Below are 21847 nucleotides of genomic sequence, written 5' to 3' on the forward strand. Positions count from 1 at the left end.
AACCTTCCTGGATTAATAATTAAGCTAAGTACACCACAGAGCAGGACTCCCATGGGAGATTCCCACCATGCTTCTCCACAAGCAAGAAAGTACGGTATAGTGTTGTTGTTTTTATTTTGAAACCTCTCACACAGTCTAGACTTCATAATTTCTGATGTCTCTGTTTCCAAGTATTCAGAAGTCTATTATCTAGGGTCTATGGCATTTGATATTTGGATTTGTAATGTTCTGGAAATCTATTGGAATGGGACATCTCACAATTCTGAACTTCCAAAATGTGTACGATGAATGTTTTCAAAACACCCGAAAAGAATATGCACATGTTTGCTCAAGGTACGTCAACCAGATTCAAAGGGTAGATTCTTGTCCACACCTAATACTTCTAATCTATGTCCCCGTCTTCTATAAAAGTGAGCGTGACTTACACCCATAGGCTGTTGATTAGCATTGGGCACTACAATAGGACTTCTGTAGACACAGGTGGTGGCGGAGCTTCATGCTCTGGCACCAGGGGGCGGAGAGCAGGTGGGGGCGTGGCTGGCATGCGTCCTGGGGGCATGGCGCCCAGCGCAGCCGGAGGGCAGCCGTGATGGCACCCCAACAGGATTGTGCTGCCGGGGGCAGTGCGCTCCTCCCGCCCCCCTCATCCTCCGCCAGTGGACATAGGTATTGCTGCTTTCTGGAGGCATATTATTAGTGATGAGCAGTATTTATTGAGCCATCCAATTACAGGTGAAACTCGAAAAATTAGAATATTGTGGAAAAGTCCATTTATGTAAGCAATTGTTTTCATTAGCTACTGGAGTTTAATATACGAGATAGACTCATGACATGCAAAGCAAGATATGTCAAGCCTTTGCTTGTTAAAATTGTGATGATTATGGCACGCAGCTGATGAAAACCCCAAAGTTGAAATTGTTAATTTGGGGTTCTCATCAGCTGTATGCCATAATCATCACAATTATAACAAATAAAGGCTTGATATATCTCACTTTGCATGTCAGGAGTCTATCTCATATATTAGTTTCACCTTTTAAGTTGAATTACTGAAAGAAATGAACCTTTCCACAATATTCTAATTTTTCGAGTTTCATACATAACAAATGGCACAGAGGGAAGTCAGCTTCACAAATAAACACTGTCAACACCCAGGTAAGAGTTCTTGCAAATGCTTAATGGCTGATTCACACACTTACATGTGTTAGGTGTACACCTAAGATGCTGCAGCCAGGCCTAAAAACACAAGCATGTAAATGCAAGTAATATGTGTTTACAAATGTGCATCATACAAGTATACTCACCGGGGAACCAGGTATGATGTCGTGTGATGTGTGGAACAGGCCTAGAAATCTTTTGACCAAATGTATATCTGTCACTTCAGGGCCCCTTTTCTGATATTCTACTCCCTTATGCTTCGGAGCTTGCAGGAGAACTCTCCCCCCCCAAAAAAAAATCCATCATACCAGTTATAGGGATGACCTTTGGACTGGGTCAGTGGATATTCCATCACTCAGGACTGGGGAATGTGCTTGTAGGCACACTAAGGTTATTTTGAGGAAGAGCTGATGGGGAAGGGATTAGCAAGAGCATCGACTCCACACACACACAAGCACTGCCCAAGTAGATGCTAGTCCTGCAGCACAGCAAGGAAACAGAGGCAAAAATGCTTTTTGTTAAGGAAACCAGTCTCACTCACTGAGCACGGTGGGACAGTTAAGAAGACCAAATTCACATAATGAAAATATGGAGGGCGTGGACCATGCGGTCATGTGGAGGGATCGGCAAATCTGCCAATTTCAGCCTATTTCCTTTCCTCGTTTTTCCAATGTTAAGTTCAGTTCTCTGCATTTCCACATTGGTCTGCAATTTTACTGATTTTTTTTTTTTAAAGGTCATGCGAATTTCTCCCAATGGGCACATGTCTGCGTGCAGTTTCCCCTAATGTACACATTTTACAAAGCAATTTCCCCTAATATAATGGATTTTGAAATATTTTCACACACACACACATACACACACACACACACACACACACACACACATATATGCACATGTTATCCTAGCAAATGCATTTTTGTGTGCATTTCTTGGCTGGAGAACTGGACTGTAAAAGCCAGAGTGTGAATTTCCCAAATGACAGCTGTGTTTCGGTTTGGGTCTGGTTTCAGAAAGGGTAGATTAGTTAGGTTTACCTTTAAAAGTGAAATGAATCGAATTTCTCTCCCATACCTAGTCATGTGGCTGCTTTTACCATGAATTAAGGAACCACCTTATACTGAAGGAACCTTTGGAGCTGCAGATTTTGTGGTTTTTTCCACCAAATCCCAGGCAAACTCATGACTAGGTTATCTTTTGGGTCTTTGCCTTGGGTGCTTTTCTGTGTCATTTTAAAATCTACCTTTAGTTGGCTTTTTGTATTGTTTTAAAGCAGGCATAGGCAAACCCGGCCCTCCAGATGTTTTGGGACTACAATTCCCATCATTCCTGACCACTGATCATGTTAGCTAGGGATCATGGGAGTTTGCCTATGCCTGCTTTAAAGTCTGTTTTTACTTGCTTTTATTGTGTGAGTGTGACTCTCCTTGAGACCTATGTGAAAGGTAGTTCATAAATTAATAAGGTAATAGTAATAATAAATGTTATCACATCTAGTATGATCTTTACTTCCCCCCCATGAAGATTTTCTTTCTGTCACTTAAAACACCATCTGACTCAGCTACCAGATGTGAAAGAGATGCAGTTTCATGACATAAGAGGAGGATGGGTTTTATTTTATCATGGGTGCAAGCTCTACACTTACGAACAGCAACAAGCAGGACTTTGAGGAAAGACAAGGAGGGAGGAGGAGGAAAAAGGACGGATAACAGTGCCTCAAACTCTTGTAGCAAATCTATGCATTACATGTCAGCAAAGCCAAGGGTGTGGCTCTGGGTGCATGTGAAAAGATGTTATGGTTCTTGTGACTAATTGCACTATGGATGGTATTCAACAGTAGTCCTACTCAGAGTAGACCCACTGAAGTTAATGGACAGACCTAACATTAATTTCAATGCGTCTGCTCCGGTGGTTCTCAAGGGGTGCAGCACACCACATGCCTGCAGCAAGAGAAGAGGGCAAGTGTGGCAGGGAGACTCAAGGACAAAGAAACATTTAAACATTTCAGTGCAGTAAAGGTAAAGGTAAAGGGACCCCTGACCATTAGGTCCAGTCGCGGACGACTCTGGGGTTGCGGCACTCATCTCACTTTACTGGCCGAGGGAGCCAGCGTACAGCTTCCGGGTCATGTGGCCAGCATGACTAAGCTGCTTCTGGTGAACCAGAGCAGCACACGGAAATGCCATTTACCTTCCCGCTGCAATGGTACCTATTTATCTACTTGCACTTTGACATGCTTTCGAACTGCTAGGTTGGCAGGAGCAGGGACCGAGCGACAGGAGCTCACCCCGTCGTGGAAAATTTTTATTCTGAAAGTGTGGCTCAGAGGAAAAAAAGGTTGCTCATTGCATTTCAGGAGGTAAGCGCTGCATTTGCAAAAAAGCAAACACCCACAAAGTGAAGGCATGCAACCATCCCTGACTCACTTTCCACAGCTATTTTCGCCTGGGTCTTGTCATGGAGAGTCTCGCAGGAGTAATAGCCACGGTCCCCGCAGGCGGCACTCTTAATCACCAGGCTGTGCTTTGTCCCTTCGGCCTTGATCTCCATGTTGTCACCTGGATGGAGCAAGCTGCCGTTCTTCATCCATTTTACCTCTGTGGTTGGCTTTGATAGCTCTACTTCCAGAGTCACCATCTCCTTCTCCTCAACAATTTTGGCTTCCAGTTTCTTCACGAATGATACTGGTGTCTCTACAGGCAACAAAGACACAAATACAACATTGTTGAGAGAGCTTTGGAAATGGCTACAATTAGGCATGGTTATAGTGGGACGCGGGTGGTGCTGTGGTCTAAACCATAGAGCCTAAGGCTTGCCGATGAGAAGGTTGGTGGATCAAATCCCCGCGATGGGGTGAGCTCCCATTGTTCAGTCCCTGCTTCTGCCAACCTAGCAGTTCGAAAGCACGTCAAAGTGCAAGTAGATAAATAGGTACTGCTCCAGCAGGAAGGTAAACGGCGTTTCTGTGCACTGCTCTGGTTCGCCAGAAGTGGCTTAGTCAGGGGTAGGCAACCTAAGGCCCATGGGCCACAAGCAGCCCACGGGGGTTGTTTATCCAGCCCCCGAGCCACCCACTCAGTGAGTCCCTGCGCACTGTGCTAAACCAGTGCAGTGCGGTGCGGGGACTCGCTTCCACGGCACCGGAAATCGCGTCTGCGCAGACGCTGGAAATTGTGGGGGGTTGTGCTCACGCAATCCGGCCCATGGAGGGATCTCCACTGGAGTGAACCAAGCCCAGGCAAGGTAAACTTTGCCGACTCCTGGGGTTAGCCATGCTGGCCACATGACCCGGAAGCTGTACGCCGGCTCCTTCGGCCAATAAAGTGAGATGAGCGCCGCAACCCCAGAGTCACCCGCGACTTCACCAAACGGTCAGGGGTCCCTTTACCTTTTAGGCATGGTTATGCAGAAGGAGAGGAACATTTGACATGAGCTCCTTTCTATATTACCTACTAAGTAATGTACAGTAAGGGTTGCTGCTTCTCCCCCATAAACCCAACAACTTTTGTGACCAGATTTTCACTTTTTGAAATATGGCAACCCTGTGTTTTGTCTATCTAGCAGAATGAAAAATGCAACATTCTAAGAGTGGACACAGTCATTCTCCACCCAAAGCAAAATCCAGCTTTGCCAATAGCATTTTTGAACATCTCCACTGCACATGTGGAACTCCCTGCTTATATCCCCTGGTAGTGCAGCAACAAAACTGATAGCACGTTTCCAAAGCTAAGTAGGGTCAGGCAGGGTCTCAAATTGGATGGGAGACCAGATGTTTGATTCCTGCATTGCGGGGAGTTGAGCTAGATGATCCTTGGATCCCTTTCAACTCTATGATTCTATGAATAAAGCTTTGTGTAGCCCTCCTTGGGTGAAAAACATGATTAAGCAGAGGAAGTGGTGTGGGTGAGTGTGTCCCACCCCCCAAAAAAGCAAACGGTAGCATTCAAAGGTATGAAATTGATGGTGGTAGTGAATAATCATCACTGCAAGCCATCTAGCACATGGAAGTCTGCAATCTACTCTTATAAGCTTTACCATCCCCATTTGAAATCTAAAGTGGTACAATTCAGAAGGCTAACACCTCAGTCTACCGCATTACTCTGTGTAACTTGAACCTGACCTAAACATGTAGCAAAAAAAGGTGGAAAAGTTATAAAGGGGACAGAATGGACAGTAGCATTTCAGACTGCAGGTCTGGGATGCTATTTTTAATTTTTCTCCTGCATAAAACCTCCCTACAACTAGGAAACTGGCACCACAGGGGAAGGGCTTGCTCTAACTTCTTTTTCTGGTGTACTAGATTTCCACTTGCAAATATTGTTTTCCCTCTCCCCACCCCACCCCGCCACCCCCAGTTCGCTTTTACATCCAGAAACAGAAAGTCCATTCTATCTCCATCTGCTGCATGCTTAGTTGCAGCCTTGCAAAATCCACCTAGTGGTGGACATTCTTTGCTACTTTCCACATCTCACCTTCCACTTTGAGGGTTGCTTTGCTCTCTACTCCTTCCGCTTCTGCTGAGATTGAAGCGGAGTCTTTCAGAGTCAAGTCAGTGATGGTGAGGCTATGGTTTGAGTCCTCCTGGGATAGGACATATTTTTTGCTGGCCTCGATTTTGGTTCCATTTCGACTCCACGTGACAGCGGCGTCGCTGGGGGAAACAACGCATTTGAAAACAGCCTCTTTGCCTTCTTCAGCTACTATGTTGTGGAGGCCTTTGACAAACTTCACCAGCCTAGGAACTGGGGGAGGAGATGGTGATTAATTGCCATAATAATGCAGCGCATTCAGCTATGCATATACAGAGGTACCTCTGGTTACGAACTGGATCCGTTCCGGAGCCCCATTCATAACCTGCGACATCTGTATCATACGGTGCCGTGTCTGCACATGTGCGCAACACAATTTGGCACTTCTGCGCATGGTGTCACTGCTTGCTTCTGCACATGTGTGACACGGCGAACCCAGAAGTAACCTGTTCCGTTATTTCTGGGTCACCGCAGTGCGTATCCCGAATGTACGCATCCCGCAGCGTATGTAACATGAGGTATGACTGTAGAATAAAGGCACATTGCACATCCCCTTATCCTGGGGTCAGTGCACTGGTCCATCTAGCTAGGCATCGTGCATCCTGAATGGCACCAGGGTTTCAGACTCGTGACATTCCTAATCCTGCCTACAGAAGGAATTAACCTGGGATCTTCTGCATGCAAAGCAGACACCCTACTGCTGAGCTACAGCCCTTCATCATTGAACATTCACCTCTTCTTCCCATCTGTGTCAAAGTTCCCCTTAAAAGGAACCCCTTATTAGTGTCATCTTGGCCAACTTGAGGTGGGAAGCATATGCTTGCTCAGCTGGCACGTAGATCTTCACCAAGCCTTCCCATATTTGAACATACACACGGTCCTCATGCAGGACCATAACATGCCTCTTGTTCCATTGCCTACCATGCTTCTTCTTCACCATTGCAATGCCATCCTCCCTTTTAGGTGGTCTGTGCAGATCCAGAACCCAGTGAGATACATAGCTTTGCTTTCAGAACATCCTCTAAGCCAGGGGTAGCCAACATGATGCCCTCCATATGTTTTAGGATTACAACCCCCGTCAACCCCAGCTAGCATAGCAAATAACCAGGGTTGATGGGAGTTGTAGTCCAAAACTTCTAGAGGCCTACACATTGGGTAGCCCTACCCTAAGAAGACCCCCATCCCTGACAATGGACCTTTGGGTGCCCATCTCTGGATCAGCTACTGACAACACCTTGGAACATATGAGAGCCAGTGTGGTGTAGTGGTTAAGAGCGGTAGACTCGTAATCTGGGGAACCAGGTTCACTTCCCCGCTCCTTCACATGCAGCTGTTGGGTGATCTTGGGCTAGTCACACTTCTCTGTAGTCTCTTAGCACCACTCACCTCACTGAGTGTTTGTTGTGGTGGAGGAAGGGAAAGGAGAATGTTAGCAGCTTTAATAATAATAAATAAATAAATAAATAAATAAATAAATAAATAAATTATTTATTATTTGTACCCCGCCCATCTGGCTGGGTCTCCCCAGCCACTCTGGGCAGCTTCCATCAAATATTAAAATACATTTAAAATATAGGGAGACTCCTTCGGGTAGTGATAAAGCGGGATATCAAATCCAAAACTCTTCTACCACAAAGACTTGAACCCACAGCCATACCTGTGGGGCTGACATGAATGCTGCACTTATCATCCTTGGTTTCACAGCAATAATCCCCCTTGTCTTCTGCCCGGAGGCCAGTTATGACCAGGATACGCTTTTCGCCCGTCTCACGCATCTGGTAGCGCTTGTTTGCTTTGAGCTCCACTCCATCCTTGCGCCAGACAACTTTGCCCCCAGGTTGGCTTAGTTCACAACTCAGAGTCAGGGTCCCTCCGATTTCAGCTTTAACAGGTTCCAGCTTCTTTGCAAACTTCACTGGGACTTCTGCAGTTAAATTGAGTGGAACAGAAAGTACATCAGCACACATACATGTATGGGGAAATGGGTGTGAGATTTGGGTCAAGGAATAACCAGGAAACAATGGAACTGGATTTGAAACAACTTCCGCTCTAATATAATTTCAGCAGGCCTAAAGGATAACAATTTTAAAACCCTCTGGCAATGCTATTTAACACCTTATAAATTGAATTTAATATATAAGTTAGGAACAACTCCTTCAGTTTTGGCATCCTCCCTTGCATGTTATGCTTAACAAGCAGTTCTCAAAGTATGGGGTTCCGCAGCTCAGCAAGTCCACACTAAGCAACAGGAGGGGTAGGGTACCAAGTCTTTGAACTATTTAAGAAAGATATAGGAAGTGGATTTTTTAAAAGAGCAAAGCTCTGATTTTTAAAGGGAGTCATTAGAAGATAATAAGGAGTTGATTTCTAAGATGCATAAATTAATTCTGGAATGGGAAACTAAGGATGAAATGGTGAAAGCAGCCATGATTCATTGGGCAAGAGATGTGGGTTTTGGGTTGGGGTAAGCCTGGCTTTCATTGCCGTCAAGTTTAGATTGAGCTGGTCTTGCAAACTGCAGAACATTTATATAGGATGGGTTCGGCTTGTAAGGCGTGGCATTTGGGGCCCCGGGAGGGCAAAATCTTTTCCTCACCTTGGACCTGCACCTGGAACTGCTGCTTATCACTCTTGGTCTCACACGTGTACACACCAGTATCTTTGACATCGGCCACCTTCACAGTCAGGGTCCTAGAGGCCCCGTCTTTTTTCATCTCATACTTCTTGCCAGCTCTGATCTCAATTCCGTCTTTGAGCCATTTTACTTCGGCATCTTCAGGCACCACTGAAGTTGACAGGTTGATGCTCTTTTCCTCCTGAACAAAGATTGGCTTCTCTTGGGGAACTTTCCTTTCGAATTTTGCCTCAGGCTCTGCAATTAGTAGATGCCATACATAAGAAATTCCAGGTTCTCCAAAACTCTAGAGAACCTCAAATGAAATTTAAATTAGGTAGCTTCACCTTTAGAGATGAACCGAGTCAAATTTCTCCCCCATCCCAACAAACATATCACTTTAGGATTGCTTCCTGTTGTTGTTGTTTTTTCCTACTGCAGAGGGAAAGGGAGCTTACCTACTGCTTCAACCTTGAAAATCAGTTTCTGGCCAGAAGCTTCACATGTGTAGTTCCCTGCATCATTCTTCTCCACCTTCTCCAAGACCAGTTTTCGGGAGGTGCCATCAGAGACCACCTTGATTTTTTTGCTAGCACTGAGGGGCTTCCCATCTTTGTACCACTTCACCTGGGTATCGGAGGTGGCCACTTCACAGACCAAAGCAGCGCTCTCCTTCAGGACAGCCTTGACCTCCTTCTGCACCTTCTCCTTTTTGGCAAATATATCTGCAACCTCTGTGACATAGAGGAAAAGTAACTGAGGATCTGTCGGCGAGGAATGAGCGTCAACAGGGGCTGCCAGATTTTTGTTGTTTGTGGTGGGATTCAATCACATACCAATAAATTCAGGGAGTGCAATTGATAGGGAAATGAGCTGGATAGTGTGGGATTAACACCTGCTTTGATGCAACTCCATCTAACCTCCACACAAACAAATCAGAATGAATGCTCATTAAAAAGCCAGTATCATCTAATCTCCCTGCAAACAAACCAGGATGAATGCTCAATAAACATGTTGTCTAGAGGTGCCCAACATTACCACTTCAAACGGCTCTGTGAGCTCTGAGAGGCCATTGCATTGTTTTCAGTTAGACAGGTTATATATGTTGTGCAGGCCTGTAGCAGAAATTATAGTGTTGCCTTCCTGCAAAGAATTCTGGGAATTGTAGTTTGAGAGGCATTAAAAGTTCATTTGCCAGTCCCTTCATGAAACCTCCAATACTGATGTTATTTCCGGTTTATGTTTGGTCCCTCTTTTGTTGCAGTAGTGTGCAAGAGTGGCCCTACAGAGGGCATCAATGCAACAACATTGAGGAACCATCACAGACAAACTGGTAAGTTAACAATTATTACTATGACTGCAATTTGTTTTAACTATTTTTAATATCAAATTTTAAATTGTTGTAACTCGCCCTGAGATCTAATGGTGAAGAGCAGATAATATACAGAAATAATAATACAGAATGATATTTGGATGGTTCAGTATTTATCTACCACTAATTTTCTATTAGTGCATTGATGACATATTGTAGAATACACCCTCAATAAACCACCAGCCTGTAGGGGTTCTGATCTTGGGAAGACCATCTCTCATTCTCACCTGGAACATTAAGTTTGAAGGCCAGTTTCTGGTTTCCGGCCTCACAGGTGTACTCGCCAGCATCTTCTTTCTCCACCTGCTGCACAATCAGCTTCCGGGTCTTCCCTTCAGCTTCTACCTTGAATTTCTTGCTGGAAGTAATCCGCTTCCCATCCTTGAACCACTTCACTTCTGTCTTGGCCTGGGCCACCTCGCAGGTGATGGAGGCATTCTCTGAAACAACAGCCTTGATCTCTTTCTGGATCTTCTCCTTATTGACAAATGCATCCTCAACTTCTGCAACTGTGGCAAGGTGGAGGGTGGGAGAGAATAGGATAAGCAAAGATCAATAACTCTAAGCTGCATTCTATAGCTTAGGAATTCTTTCCTATACAGTGGTACCTCGGGTTAAGAACTTCATTCGTTCTGGAGGTCTGTTCTTAACCTGAAGCACCACTTTAGCTAATGGGGCCTCCTGCTGCCGCTGTACCGCCAGAGCACAATTTCTGTTCTTATCCTGAAGCAAAGTTCTTAACCTGAAGCGTTATTTCTGGGTTAGTGGAGTCTGTAACCTGAAGCATATGTAACCTGAAGTGTATGTAACCTGAAGTGTATGTAACCTGAGGTACCACTGCATAGGAATTCTTTCATTTTGTATGGGAACTAAGTAAAACACTAACAGTAGGGATATCACACATAAGACCCACCTGCTGTTTCAGCCACTCTGCGCCTGGAGCAATATTCACACCCTCCCAAAATAATTTGTAAGTTATCTTTGGACAAATAAGTGGTGCTCAAGCAAGACGGAGAGGATAAGTACCAAGAACTACCACTTCATGCCCCAACATGAGCTTCTCTCCTATTCCATTTTAGTTAGCAGAATTTGGAGCGCAGGGTGTGCATTTTTTTTAACAAAGGCAGCCAAGGTGAGAGGAGAAAGTCATGGGTGAGGGTGTTGGCCTTTGGTCAGTGGAAAAGGCAACCCCAAATGTAAAGCAGTAAGGTATAAAAGGAGAGAAGGCAAACCTTTTGCAGCTGTCGCAATGACTTTGAAGGTGAGCTTTTGGCCAGCAGCCTCACAAGTGTATTCACCAGCATCCTCCTTTTCCACCTGCTGCACAATCAGCCTCCGGGTCTTGCCTTCAGCTTCTACCTTGAATTTCTTGCTGGAGGCGATCTGCTTCCCATTCTTGAACCACTTCACTTCTGTCTTGGCCTGGGCCACCTCGCAGGTGATGGAGGCGTTCTCTGAAACAGCAGCCTTGATCTCCTTCTGGACCTTCTCCTTCTTGACAAATGCATCCTCAACTTCTGCAACTGTGGTGAGAGGAGGGAGAAAAGAGGACAAGCAAAGATCTTCAAGCTCCCCTTTTATGGCACTTTAAGGCTTTCCATTAACATCTCATCAGGACCATAGATTCGCGTGTCATAGAATCCAGGGGTCGCCAATCTTTTTGGACTACACGGCATATTTTGAAATTTGAGAAAGTGCTGCTGGCACCGGTCACAAAATGGTTCCCATGGAAAGTTGGCTATGCCCTGTCTGGTCCTTATGGTGGAGATCACACAATATAGATACACACAAACACAGCTCTAACAAGGAGCATTTCCAAGTATGAGGGAAAATGTATAATGTAGCCATTCACTCTCACTGTGCCATATACACACTCATATACTTCACATATACACAGCCGCAATATATTTCTCCCTCTCTGCCCAAGTGCATCTCACCATCTCTCACAGAGATCATTCATATAAGCAGTGCTTTTTTTCTTTAAAAAAATGTTTTGGGGTACTCTCATTTTGACTCAAGAAAATCACCATTTTATAGTTCAAATTGGGAAAAATAAATACAGTAAATGGACAAAAGTACAAATATTCACAAAATGTTAAGGGGTATGTGTACCCCTGCATACCAACAGGGGGGAAAGCACTGCATATAAGCAAACCACACACAAACCCTGCTCTCCCTGTGTGTCTTGGTTGTTTTCTCTTACACCCACACCCACCCACAGAGAGAGAGAGAGAGAGAGAGAGAGAGAGAGAGAGAGAGAGAGAATCCTTGATCACCCACCCACATTTAGAAAACTGAAGGAAATGTCTACCATTTCCAGAACAAACAAAAAATAAATAACACATAAGGTGTGCTAGATTGGCAAACCCTGATATACACTATTAATGCAGGAGGTTCCAACATCAATCTCCGACGGATTAGCACACAAAATTCAGGTTACTTCACAAAGAATACACACAGCAGTAGGGAGGCCGCCCATATAAAGGGCAAAGCCCTTTTTGAATCATAGGTATGAATTCTTCTTAAAATTAGTTCACAGTACACATCATCTAAAGTGATACCCAACAAGGCAGCTGGGCTGACGCTCCAATGGCTGCTATGTAATGCCTAAACACCATCCGCTCTCCAATTCCATTTGAACTTGCAGTATAATTATAAAGGCATGTGAGACTTGTGATTTTTCAGCATTGGTGGCCAGAGAGAAAAGAAAATAATGGACGATAATCACCTTTGGTCACCAGGATAGGCAGCCCCAAATATAAAGTAATAGGGCATAAAGATAAGCATGCAAACCTTTTGCATCCGTTGCAATGACTTTGAAGGTGAGTTTTTGGCCAGAGGCCTCACAGGTGTACTCGCCGGAATCCTTCTTCTCCACCTGTTGCACAATTAGCCTCCGGGTCTTGCCTTCAGCTTCTACCTTGACTTTTTTGCTGGAGGTGATCTGCTTCCCATCTTTGAACCACTTCACTTCTGCATTGGCCTGGGCCACCTCGCAGGTGATGGAGGCGTTCTCTGAAACAACAGCCTTGATCTCTTTCTGGACCTTCTCCTTGTTGACGAACACATCCTCCACTTTAGCATCTGGGAGGGAGGGGAAGAGAGCAAAAAACATACAGTAACTCCACCTCCCCTTTCAAGGCTCTCCAAGGCTTTCCACTAACATCTGGCTCATAGATGGGTCAGAAACAGAAAAGCACATGACAAATGCTCCATGAAGCAGGGTCTTCCTAGATTGGCCTCCTAATAACAAACAGAACAAATCAGCAGAGGTGCCAAATAATTCTGGTTTTTTCTCCATCCTCTTCCTTTCTGAGTTCCAAAAGTTCTCACTTAAGAGTGAGAATGGAGATGACAAGCAGTGCCACCTCTTAGACAGGTTGTGAGTAAGGAGGCAGGCCGGTTGGGTTGGTTGGTGGACTACCATCACATTTGCCCTAATTGGACCATCCTCCACTGGAAAAGAGACATGATATCGCCAGAGGGGGGAATCCACATTTGGAGGGTGGATAGTGGCACTTGAGAAAAGGGCTTAGATAATACAGAGCTAAGAGATTTAGAGGGAGGATCAGGTTTGGAGCTGGCGATTGGAACAGAGGCAGATTTAGGGCAGAGCGTCCAGTTCTGCCACACTGGGTACGAAGCTTAGGGCATGAGGATCTCAGTACAGACAGCAACCCAAGGAAGATTGGAGTTCAACAGTTTGCTGAATGCTAATATGGTGAAGGATGAGAAGGGAAAGAGGAGACTGAACCTTCTGAATTCACGTGGCGAGAACAAGTGTCACTGTACCTGCTGCAATGACTTTGAAGGTGAGTTTTTGGCCAACGGCCTCACAGGTGTACTCGCCAGCATCCTTCTTCTCCACCTGTTGCACAATCAGCTTCCGGGTCTTCCCTTCAGCTTCAACCTTGAATTTCTTGCTGGAGGTGATCTGCTTCCCGTCCTTGAACCACTTCACTTCTGTCTTGGCCTGGTCCACCTCGCAGGTGATAGAGGCGTTCTCTGAAACAACAGCCTTGATCTCTTTCTGGACCTTCTCCTTGTTGACAAACACGTCCTCAGCTTTGGAATCTGGAGGTAGGGTAGAAAAAGAAGGCAAACAAAGATTCAGAACTCTACTTCCCCTCTTTAGGCACTTTATTACTTCTGGTTAACATCTGGCTCATAGAAGAGTGAGTACCACAGAACCATACAGAAAATGCTCTGTATCCTGGCCCCGTGCTGCATAGGGCTTTGTACACCAGAAGCAGCACCTTGAACTCAGTCCAGTAGCTAATTATTAGACAATGAAATTATTTCAGCAGTGGCAAAATGTAATGTGAATATCCTGCCCCAGAGAGCAGTTGAACCACTGGATTTTCTACTACCTGAAGCTTCCTGGTCAGCCTCAGGGGCAGCCCCACATAGAGCACATTGCAGTAATCTAATGTGTAGGTTACTATTGCGTGGATTACAATACTCAGGCTTCCTGATCCAGAAATAGCTGTATTTTTCCATCAGCTGAGCCTTGTAATATGTAGGGATTGTAGCTCATCTGCAACCAGGTGCTTCATGTGATAATTGGGAGTTATGTTTCATGGCTATGTAATGAATTTTGTGCCTCCCCCCCCCCCCGAGACCTATGCTTACAAGCAATTCAATGACTGCAACTCCCAGCCAACTGACATCAGGCAGGTGCCCTTCCTGTACCATTTTCAGTACATGCTTATAACATTTTATTATAGACAAGACTATCTGTACATGCTGATGCATTTCAATCTCTCTTACAGTTCATTTTAGTTATTTTTCAACGCTTTTAATCATTTTAAACTTTTTATTTATATTTTTAAGATTTCTTGTAAACTGCTAGGGCGTTTTACTACTATGTAAAGGTAAAGGTAAAGGCACCCCTGACCATTAGGTCCAGTCGTGTCCGACTCTGGGTTGCGGTGCTCATCTCACATTACTGGCCTAGGGAACTGGCATACAGCTTCCGGGTCATGTGGCCAGCATGACTAAGCCACTTCTGGTGAACCAGAGCAGTGCACGGAAACACCAATTACCTTCCCGCTGGAGCGGTACCTATTTATCTACTTGCACTTTGACATGCTTTCAAACTGCTAGGTGGGCAGGAGCTGGGACTGAGCAACGGGAGCACACCCCATTGCGCAGATTCGAACTGCCAACCTTCTGATCAGCAAGCCCTAGGCTCTGTGGTTTAACCCACAGCGCCACGTGCGTCCCTGCTTACTACTATGTAGCAATATATAAATATTCTTAGTTAAGTAAACAAATAAATGCCAGTTGATCGATTTGAGTCACTTCAGATGCATGCAGGTAAGTTACAAAACTTTCCTTTAACCCTATTTTAAATCATCAGTTAAGCTGAGGGCTAACATATACACAGCAGGCATAAAATACAGACCCTCTGTTGCCACTTTCAGCCCCAAATATGGTAGAGTGTAATATATTATATTGAAATACCTGCTGCAGTGACTTTGAAGGCTAGTTTCTGGTTTCCGGCCTCACAGATGTACTCGCCAGCATCCTTCTTCTCCACCTGCTGCACAATCAGCCTCCGGGTCTTCCCTTCAGCTTCAACCTTGAATTTCTTGCTGGAGGTGATCTGCTTCCCGTCCTTGAACCATTTCACTTCTGTCTTGGCCTGGACCACCTCACAGATGATGGAGACATTCTCTGAAACAACAGCCTTGATCTCTTTCTGGACCTTCTCCTTGTTGACAAACACGTCCTCAATTTCTGCAGCTGAGGGTAGAAAAGAGGACAAGCAAAGATAGGTAACTTCAAACTCCTTTTTTATGGCACTTTAAGGTCTTCCATTAACATCTGTTCAGGGTAATATATCATTTAATCCATGAGGGTGGATCTTCCAGCATCAAACTCTTGAAGATTAATCCACAACATTCATACTACAACACAGGATGCAGTAGCAAGCAGTAGGACAGCCAGCTTTCTGTGTTCATAGAGAACAAATTCCCTCCTTTTTATTACATTATATACCGCCCTTCATCATAAGTTGTCAGGGTGGTTCTGGAGGCCTAGGTTGCTGCCAGAAATAATATTATGGCAGCTGTTTTGAAGACTCTAATTAGTGGAGCTATCAAATCTAAGGCATTTGGGATTTTTCAAGCCCTCAGCCTAGCACATGCAAATTATTATTATTATTATTATTATTATTATTATTATTATTATTATTATTAAATCACCTTCAGAGCAAATAAGTGATGCCCAAATAAGTGAACAGGGGTGGCGCTGTGGGTTAAACCACAGAGCCTAGGGCTTGCCAATCAGAAGGTCGGAGGTTCAAATCCCCGCAACGGGGTCAGCTCCCGTTGCTTCGGTCCCAGCTCCTGCCCACCTAGCAGTTCAAAAGCACGTCGAAAGTGCAAGTAGATAAATAGGTACCGCTCCGGCGGGAAGATAAATGGTGTTTCCTTGTGCTGCTCTGGTTCACCAGAAGCGGCTTTGTCATGCTGGCCACATGACCCGGAAGCTGTACACCAGCTCCCTCAGCCAGTAATGCGAGTTGAGCAACGCAACCCCAGAGTCAGACATGACTGGACCTAATGGTCAGGGGTCCCTTTACCTTTAAATAAGTGATGGGGTGAAACTGCTAATTCCATAACACCAGTTGTTCCATATATGTTTGCTAATTCCAATAAAAGGATAGTTCCCCTTGGAACCGAAAGCATGTCAGAAGTGTCCCACTCCAATTGGGACAGCAGCAGCAGGGCTAATTCTCTCTCTCTCTCTCTCTCTCTCTCTCTCTCTCTCTCTCTCTCTCTCTCTCACACACACACACACACACACACAATGCTCACTTTAAAAAAAAAAGTGCAGATGTGAAAACTGAGACAGATGTTGTGGCTATTTGCCCTTTAGTGTCACAAGTATCTAGGACTTTGGGACATGCAATCTGAGCATTGGCCGCTGAGGAGAAAGGAATTGCGTGGAAGGGGTTTGATAGCCTTTGGTCATAGGAAAAGGCAGCTCCAAATGTAAAGCAGTAGGGTATACAGGAAAACATGCAAACCTTTTGCAGTTGTCACAGTGATACGGAATGTCAGTTTCTGGTTTCCGGCCTCACAGGTGTACTCGCCAGCATCCTCCTTCTCCACCTGCTGCACAATCAGCCTCCGGGTTTTGCCTTCAGCTTCTACCTTGAATTTCTTGCTGGAGGTGATCTGCTTCCCATTCTTGAACCACTTCACTTCTGTCTTGGCCTGGGCAACCTCACAGGTGATGGAAGCGTCCTCTGAAGCAGCAGCCTTGATCTCCTTCTGGACCTTCTCTTTGTTGATAAACACATCCTCAACTTCTGCAACTGAGGATGTGGGAGAGAGAGCAAGCAAAGATCAGTAACTCTAAGCTTATGTTTTATGGCACTTGAAGGTTCCCCATTAACATTAGAAATCCATAGCTCACAGAACACTGTGGACTACAGATTCAGGTATCAAATGACACCCATCTGTGTTTAAGAGGAAACCAGCCCGTTCAGGTCGTCTGCCTAAAGTGCAAGGAATACTTACATTTTGTACAGGAGTGAAGCAAAACACTAACAGCGGAGCTGTGAAATGTAAGACCCATCTCCTTTTTCAGCTCATTTGTTGATTAAGATATGGCCTGCGGTAGTATTCACACTTTGCAAAAATTATGCATAATTCATCTTTGGAACAAATAAGTCATACCCAGGTAAGGCAGAGGGGCTGAATACCAAGAATTACTACTATATACCTTAACATCAGCTTATCTCCTATTCCTTAACACTGAGGGGTAGCTCAGTTGGTAGAACATGAGACTGTTAATCTCAGGGCCATGGGTTCAAGACCCACATTGGGTGAAAGATTCTTGCATTGCTGGAGGTTGAACTAAATTATTCTTGTGGTCCCTTCCAACTCTGATTCTATTATTTCAATAAACAGAATACGGAGTGTAGGGTGTGAATTTTTTTCATTAGCAGCAGCAAAGGGGAAAGAAAAAAGTTATGGATGGGAATGTAATATAGTGGGGTATAACGGGGAACTTGCAAACCTTTTGCAGCTGTCACAATGACTTTGAAGGTGAGCTTTTGGCCAGCAGCCTCACAAGTGTATTCACCAGCATCCTCTTTTTCCACCTGCTGCACAATCAGCCTCCGGGTCTTGCCTTCAGCTTCTACCTTGAATTTCTTGCTGGAGGTGATCTGCTTCCCCTCCTTGAACCACTTCACTTCCGTCTTGGTCTGGGCCACCTCGCAGCTGATGAAGGCGTTCTCTGAAACAGCAGCCTTGATCTCCTTCTGCAGCTTCTCTTTGTTGACAAACACATCCTCAACTGTGGCGAGGGGAGGGAGAAAAGAGGACAAGGTCTGTAACTCTAAACTCCGAATTTACAGCACATCAAGGCTTCCCCGTTAACCTATAATCAGTGTTTACTGCAACACTAGTCTCCTGTGGATTAACACACAAAATTCAGGTTGCAGCACAACACAGCAGTAGGATCTATAAACTCCGTTTGTAGGCAACAATCTCCTTTGCAAATCATGGACACAGAGTCTGCTTAATGATTTGTTCACTATATATATATATATATATATATATATATATATATATATATATATATAAAAAACAACTTCTAAAATGATGCCCAACAGAGCAGTCAGTGGGGCTGACATTCCAGTGGCTGCTACATTATACCTCAACATTATCTGCTCTCCATTTCCATTCAAATTAGCAGCAGACCATCAAGGAATGTGGGATGTGCAAACTTTCAGGGTTGCTAGCCCAGGAGATAAGAAAGAGTCTGTGTTTGGGGGGTGGGATGGACTCTGGTGAGCAGAAAAGGAAGTTCCAAATATAGAGTAGTACCATATAAAGGAAAACATCCAAACCTTTTGCAGCTTCTGCAATCACTTTGAAGGTAAGTTTTTGGCCAGCAGCCTCACAGGTGTAATCACCAACATCCTCTTTTTCCACCTGCTGCACAATCAGCCGCCGGGTCTTGCCTTCAGCTTCTATCTTGAATTTCTTGCTAGAGATTATCTGCTTCCCATTCTTGAGCCACCTCACTTCTGTGTTTTCCTGGGCCACCTCGCAGAGAAGAGATGCATTCTCTAAAAAGGTAACCTTGATCTCTTTCTTTACCTTCTCCTTGTTGGCAAACACAGCCACAGGCTCTGCAGTGGGGAAAATAAAACATGCCAAAGCAGGGCAGTTAATAAACTGATTTCTAACACTCACACGCATGTGCACACACACACACACACACAAACACGCAAAATTTAAGAACTTAAAACTCAATATTTGTGCTGCTTGAAAACTGTAACAATAAATCTATCTATCTACTCAATATTACCTGCACAGAATAAAGTACAAAAATTAAACAGTAAACCAATTTCAGCCGCACAAACACATAGCTGGGAAACACACTACAGAAAAAGGCAATGTTAAAAAACATAAGCAGCTAAAGGATAATGCTGTTGGCACGCTTGCCTAAAATCCAAAGGGAGGGAATTCCAAGAACTGGTGCAGCAGTACTAGAGGCCTTGGTCCTGGTGGTCATGGATAATAATAATCATATTTTTAAAATGATTTTATTATTTGTACCCCGCCCATCTGGCTGGGTCCCCCCAGCCACTCTGGGCGGCTTCCAGCAAATATTAAAATACATTAAAATGTCACAGATTAAAAACTTCCCTAAACAATAATAATTGGAGCAGATCTCAGGAATGTATGGCCAATAGTCCTTCTGCCAAAGACAGCAGTGACAAGGACGCAACTTACAGAGCAAGATGCTTTGCTTTGGCCCTGTCCACCACTGACATGCAGCCCCTGGAAACGTTACCTTATATCCTATTTCCTGATATGGCTAGCCCGGTGCATGTGCATTGTATTCCAGAGGGAGGGGGCGGAATATCTCTTGCAACAAGTTTCCTTGCTATCAGTCCTATATTTACAAAGTAGACCATAAAGTGTTGGTGAAATATGGCCTAGCTGCTTCGATGCAACACAGCTCCCTTGGAAGCATAGCTACATTGGCATGCCACTCCTAGATCTTCTGCTGTCGGATTCCCTATACCTGAGCGTATCCACCTGCTTTCAGTCCTGAACAACCAGCCACCTTACTGTGAGCACTGGAATAACAAAAGTGCCTGTTCAGCTACCAGAAATATATTGCCAGCAAGACTTTTGTGAGGGGAGGATGACTACATTGCTATGTCGTGGCAAAAAGGAAGCAGTCAGATTCCCCTGCTCACCTTCGACCTCAACGTGGAATGTTAGCTTGTCGTCCTTTGTTTCACAGGTGTAAATCCCTTCGTCTTCTTTCAATGCATTGTTGACAATGAGCTTTCTGTTAACTCCCTGAGAGGTAAATGTCACTCTCTGGTCCAGCCTGATAGGTTTTTTACCCTTCTTCCATATGACGGGCTCGTTCTCTGATGAGACCTCGCACACCAGCTCAAATTTCTCTGAGAGCTTGACCCTGATTCCAGGGGTTGATTCATTGACGAACTTTGCCGCTTCGTCTAGAAAAGTAAGTTGAGGTGTGAAACAGAGTTGGCAGCAAAGGGCGCAAATGGATTGAATATACAACTGAAACAACATTTTGCATGAACTGGAAAATCAGGTGATTTTTCCAAATCTGAAGCAGAGTGAGGTTTTATTTCATTTTTTAATTTTTTTTTTAAAAAAGGTTGGACTTTGAGATTTGCATTGTAGACAAATTCGAAATCTGAAGATTTAAGCAACGCTGACATTGCAATGAAGGCATTAGAGCTTTCATGGGGTGGGGGTGGGGAGAACATGAGGGGGGGGTTGAACTCAAAGAAATTCCACAGCAGCAGCAATGTAAAGGGGACCCCATGGAGTAAGAGACTTGCCAGGAGACATTTTGCCGCTGAAGACATTTTAACGCCTGAGGCAAAAGTCAAGATGGTGCCCGCTCCCATTCCATGCATAGAAGTTGACCAGTCAGGCAAATACATAATCTTATTATTCAATGGTTTGAAAAGGGCTAAGAGAACAAGTCTTCACTGGTGAGTTCTATACATACAAACATTGGCTTGTTTAAATATTTTGTTGTTATTCTATAATATTTAAACATCCTATTATTATTATTATCATCATCATCATCATCATCATCATCTATACTTCTCTTCATCCAAGCATCACAGGGTGATTTACAATATAAAAACACAAAAATGCATACCATAGTAACAAACAAAAACAATAACCCTCCCCCGCCACATACACAGTTTTTGTAGTTGTCGTTACTCAGATTATACTTTATATCCACCCCCCCCCCCGTTTAATTTTATGGAGTATTTTGAATTGATACATAATTGTGATGGATTAGCTCTGAGTAATTAGACCACTGTAGGTGGCCTAAGGCTGAAAGGCATTTGGTTTATTGGATATTCAAAGGCCTTGTAAATTTTAATTTGATCATATTTGTGATACAGTTTTATAAAACATTTTATACAGTGTTTTGGAATTTGGGTGTTCAGATTCCAATATTGTTTGCAGCTATTTATTCAGTCAGGCATTTGTACTTAGGCCTTTTTGGTGGCTACATCCTGATTATGGAATGGCCTCCCCAGTGAGGTGCCTACATTAAGATCTTTTTGGTCCCAAGTGATGACCCCTTTATTCTTCCAGCTGTACTAGAACAACTAAGCCCCCACTTTCTCACACATCTGAGTGGTTAAGGCAGAGCTTGCAAGCTTTGAAACACAGCTCTTTGCTTCTGGGTTTCTGGCTCCCCACTCCCCAGCAAATAAAAAATCCTAAGAAATATACATATAAAAATACCTTTCAAACTTATCTTGGCAGTGCTTTCAAGATTATTGGCAACAAATTTCACCTCTGCTTCTTTGAAAACACTTGTGACCCTTTTGACAGTGAGGCTGTGCGACGTTTTGGTTCTTGTAATGATGTACTTATCGCTGTTTTGCACGATGTTGCCATTAACATACCACGAGCCGGAACAAGTATTAGTGAGTTCAACAGTGAAGATTGCATCCCTGCCTGGCGCTACTTCCACATTTCTCAGAGGGCTTTTCACAGCCAGTACTGGTTCTACGGAACAGAAGAAGAAAATGTAGTTGAAATGACCAACCGTTAGATGGTGAATAAAGGTAATGAACTCAGAAAACATACCATCATTAGGTAGATTGCTACTGTATTGAGATTACGT

The 21847-nt window shown here is 44.3% G+C and overlaps 1 protein-coding gene across 1 annotated transcript in view; it reads right to left on the reverse strand.

Annotated features, from left to right (window-relative positions):
* OBSCN (obscurin, cytoskeletal calmodulin and titin-interacting RhoGEF) overlaps positions 1-21847 on the reverse strand; it is a 216747-nt gene that overhangs the window by 163682 nt on the left and 31218 nt on the right. The window contains exons 6-20 of the mRNA XM_033166000.1: positions 21463-21729; positions 19908-20177; positions 18543-18827; positions 17705-17986; positions 16707-16997; positions 15137-15418; positions 13463-13744; positions 12464-12754; positions 10903-11193; positions 9898-10179; positions 8757-9032; positions 8281-8556; positions 7342-7608; positions 5628-5897; positions 3582-3848 (exon numbers count right to left, since the gene is read on the reverse strand). Coding sequence (XP_033021891.1) covers positions 3582-3848; positions 5628-5897; positions 7342-7608; positions 8281-8556; positions 8757-9032; positions 9898-10179; positions 10903-11193; positions 12464-12754; positions 13463-13744; positions 15137-15418; positions 16707-16997; positions 17705-17986; positions 18543-18827; positions 19908-20177; positions 21463-21729 — 4179 coding nt within the window. The remainder of the gene's footprint in view (positions 1-3581; positions 3849-5627; positions 5898-7341; positions 7609-8280; positions 8557-8756; positions 9033-9897; positions 10180-10902; positions 11194-12463; positions 12755-13462; positions 13745-15136; positions 15419-16706; positions 16998-17704; positions 17987-18542; positions 18828-19907; positions 20178-21462; positions 21730-21847) is intronic.

Source organism: Lacerta agilis, chromosome 12 (genome assembly GCF_009819535.1).
Source record: "Lacerta agilis isolate rLacAgi1 chromosome 12, rLacAgi1.pri, whole genome shotgun sequence".
Classification (NCBI taxonomy): Eukaryota; Metazoa; Chordata; class Lepidosauria; order Squamata; family Lacertidae; genus Lacerta; species Lacerta agilis.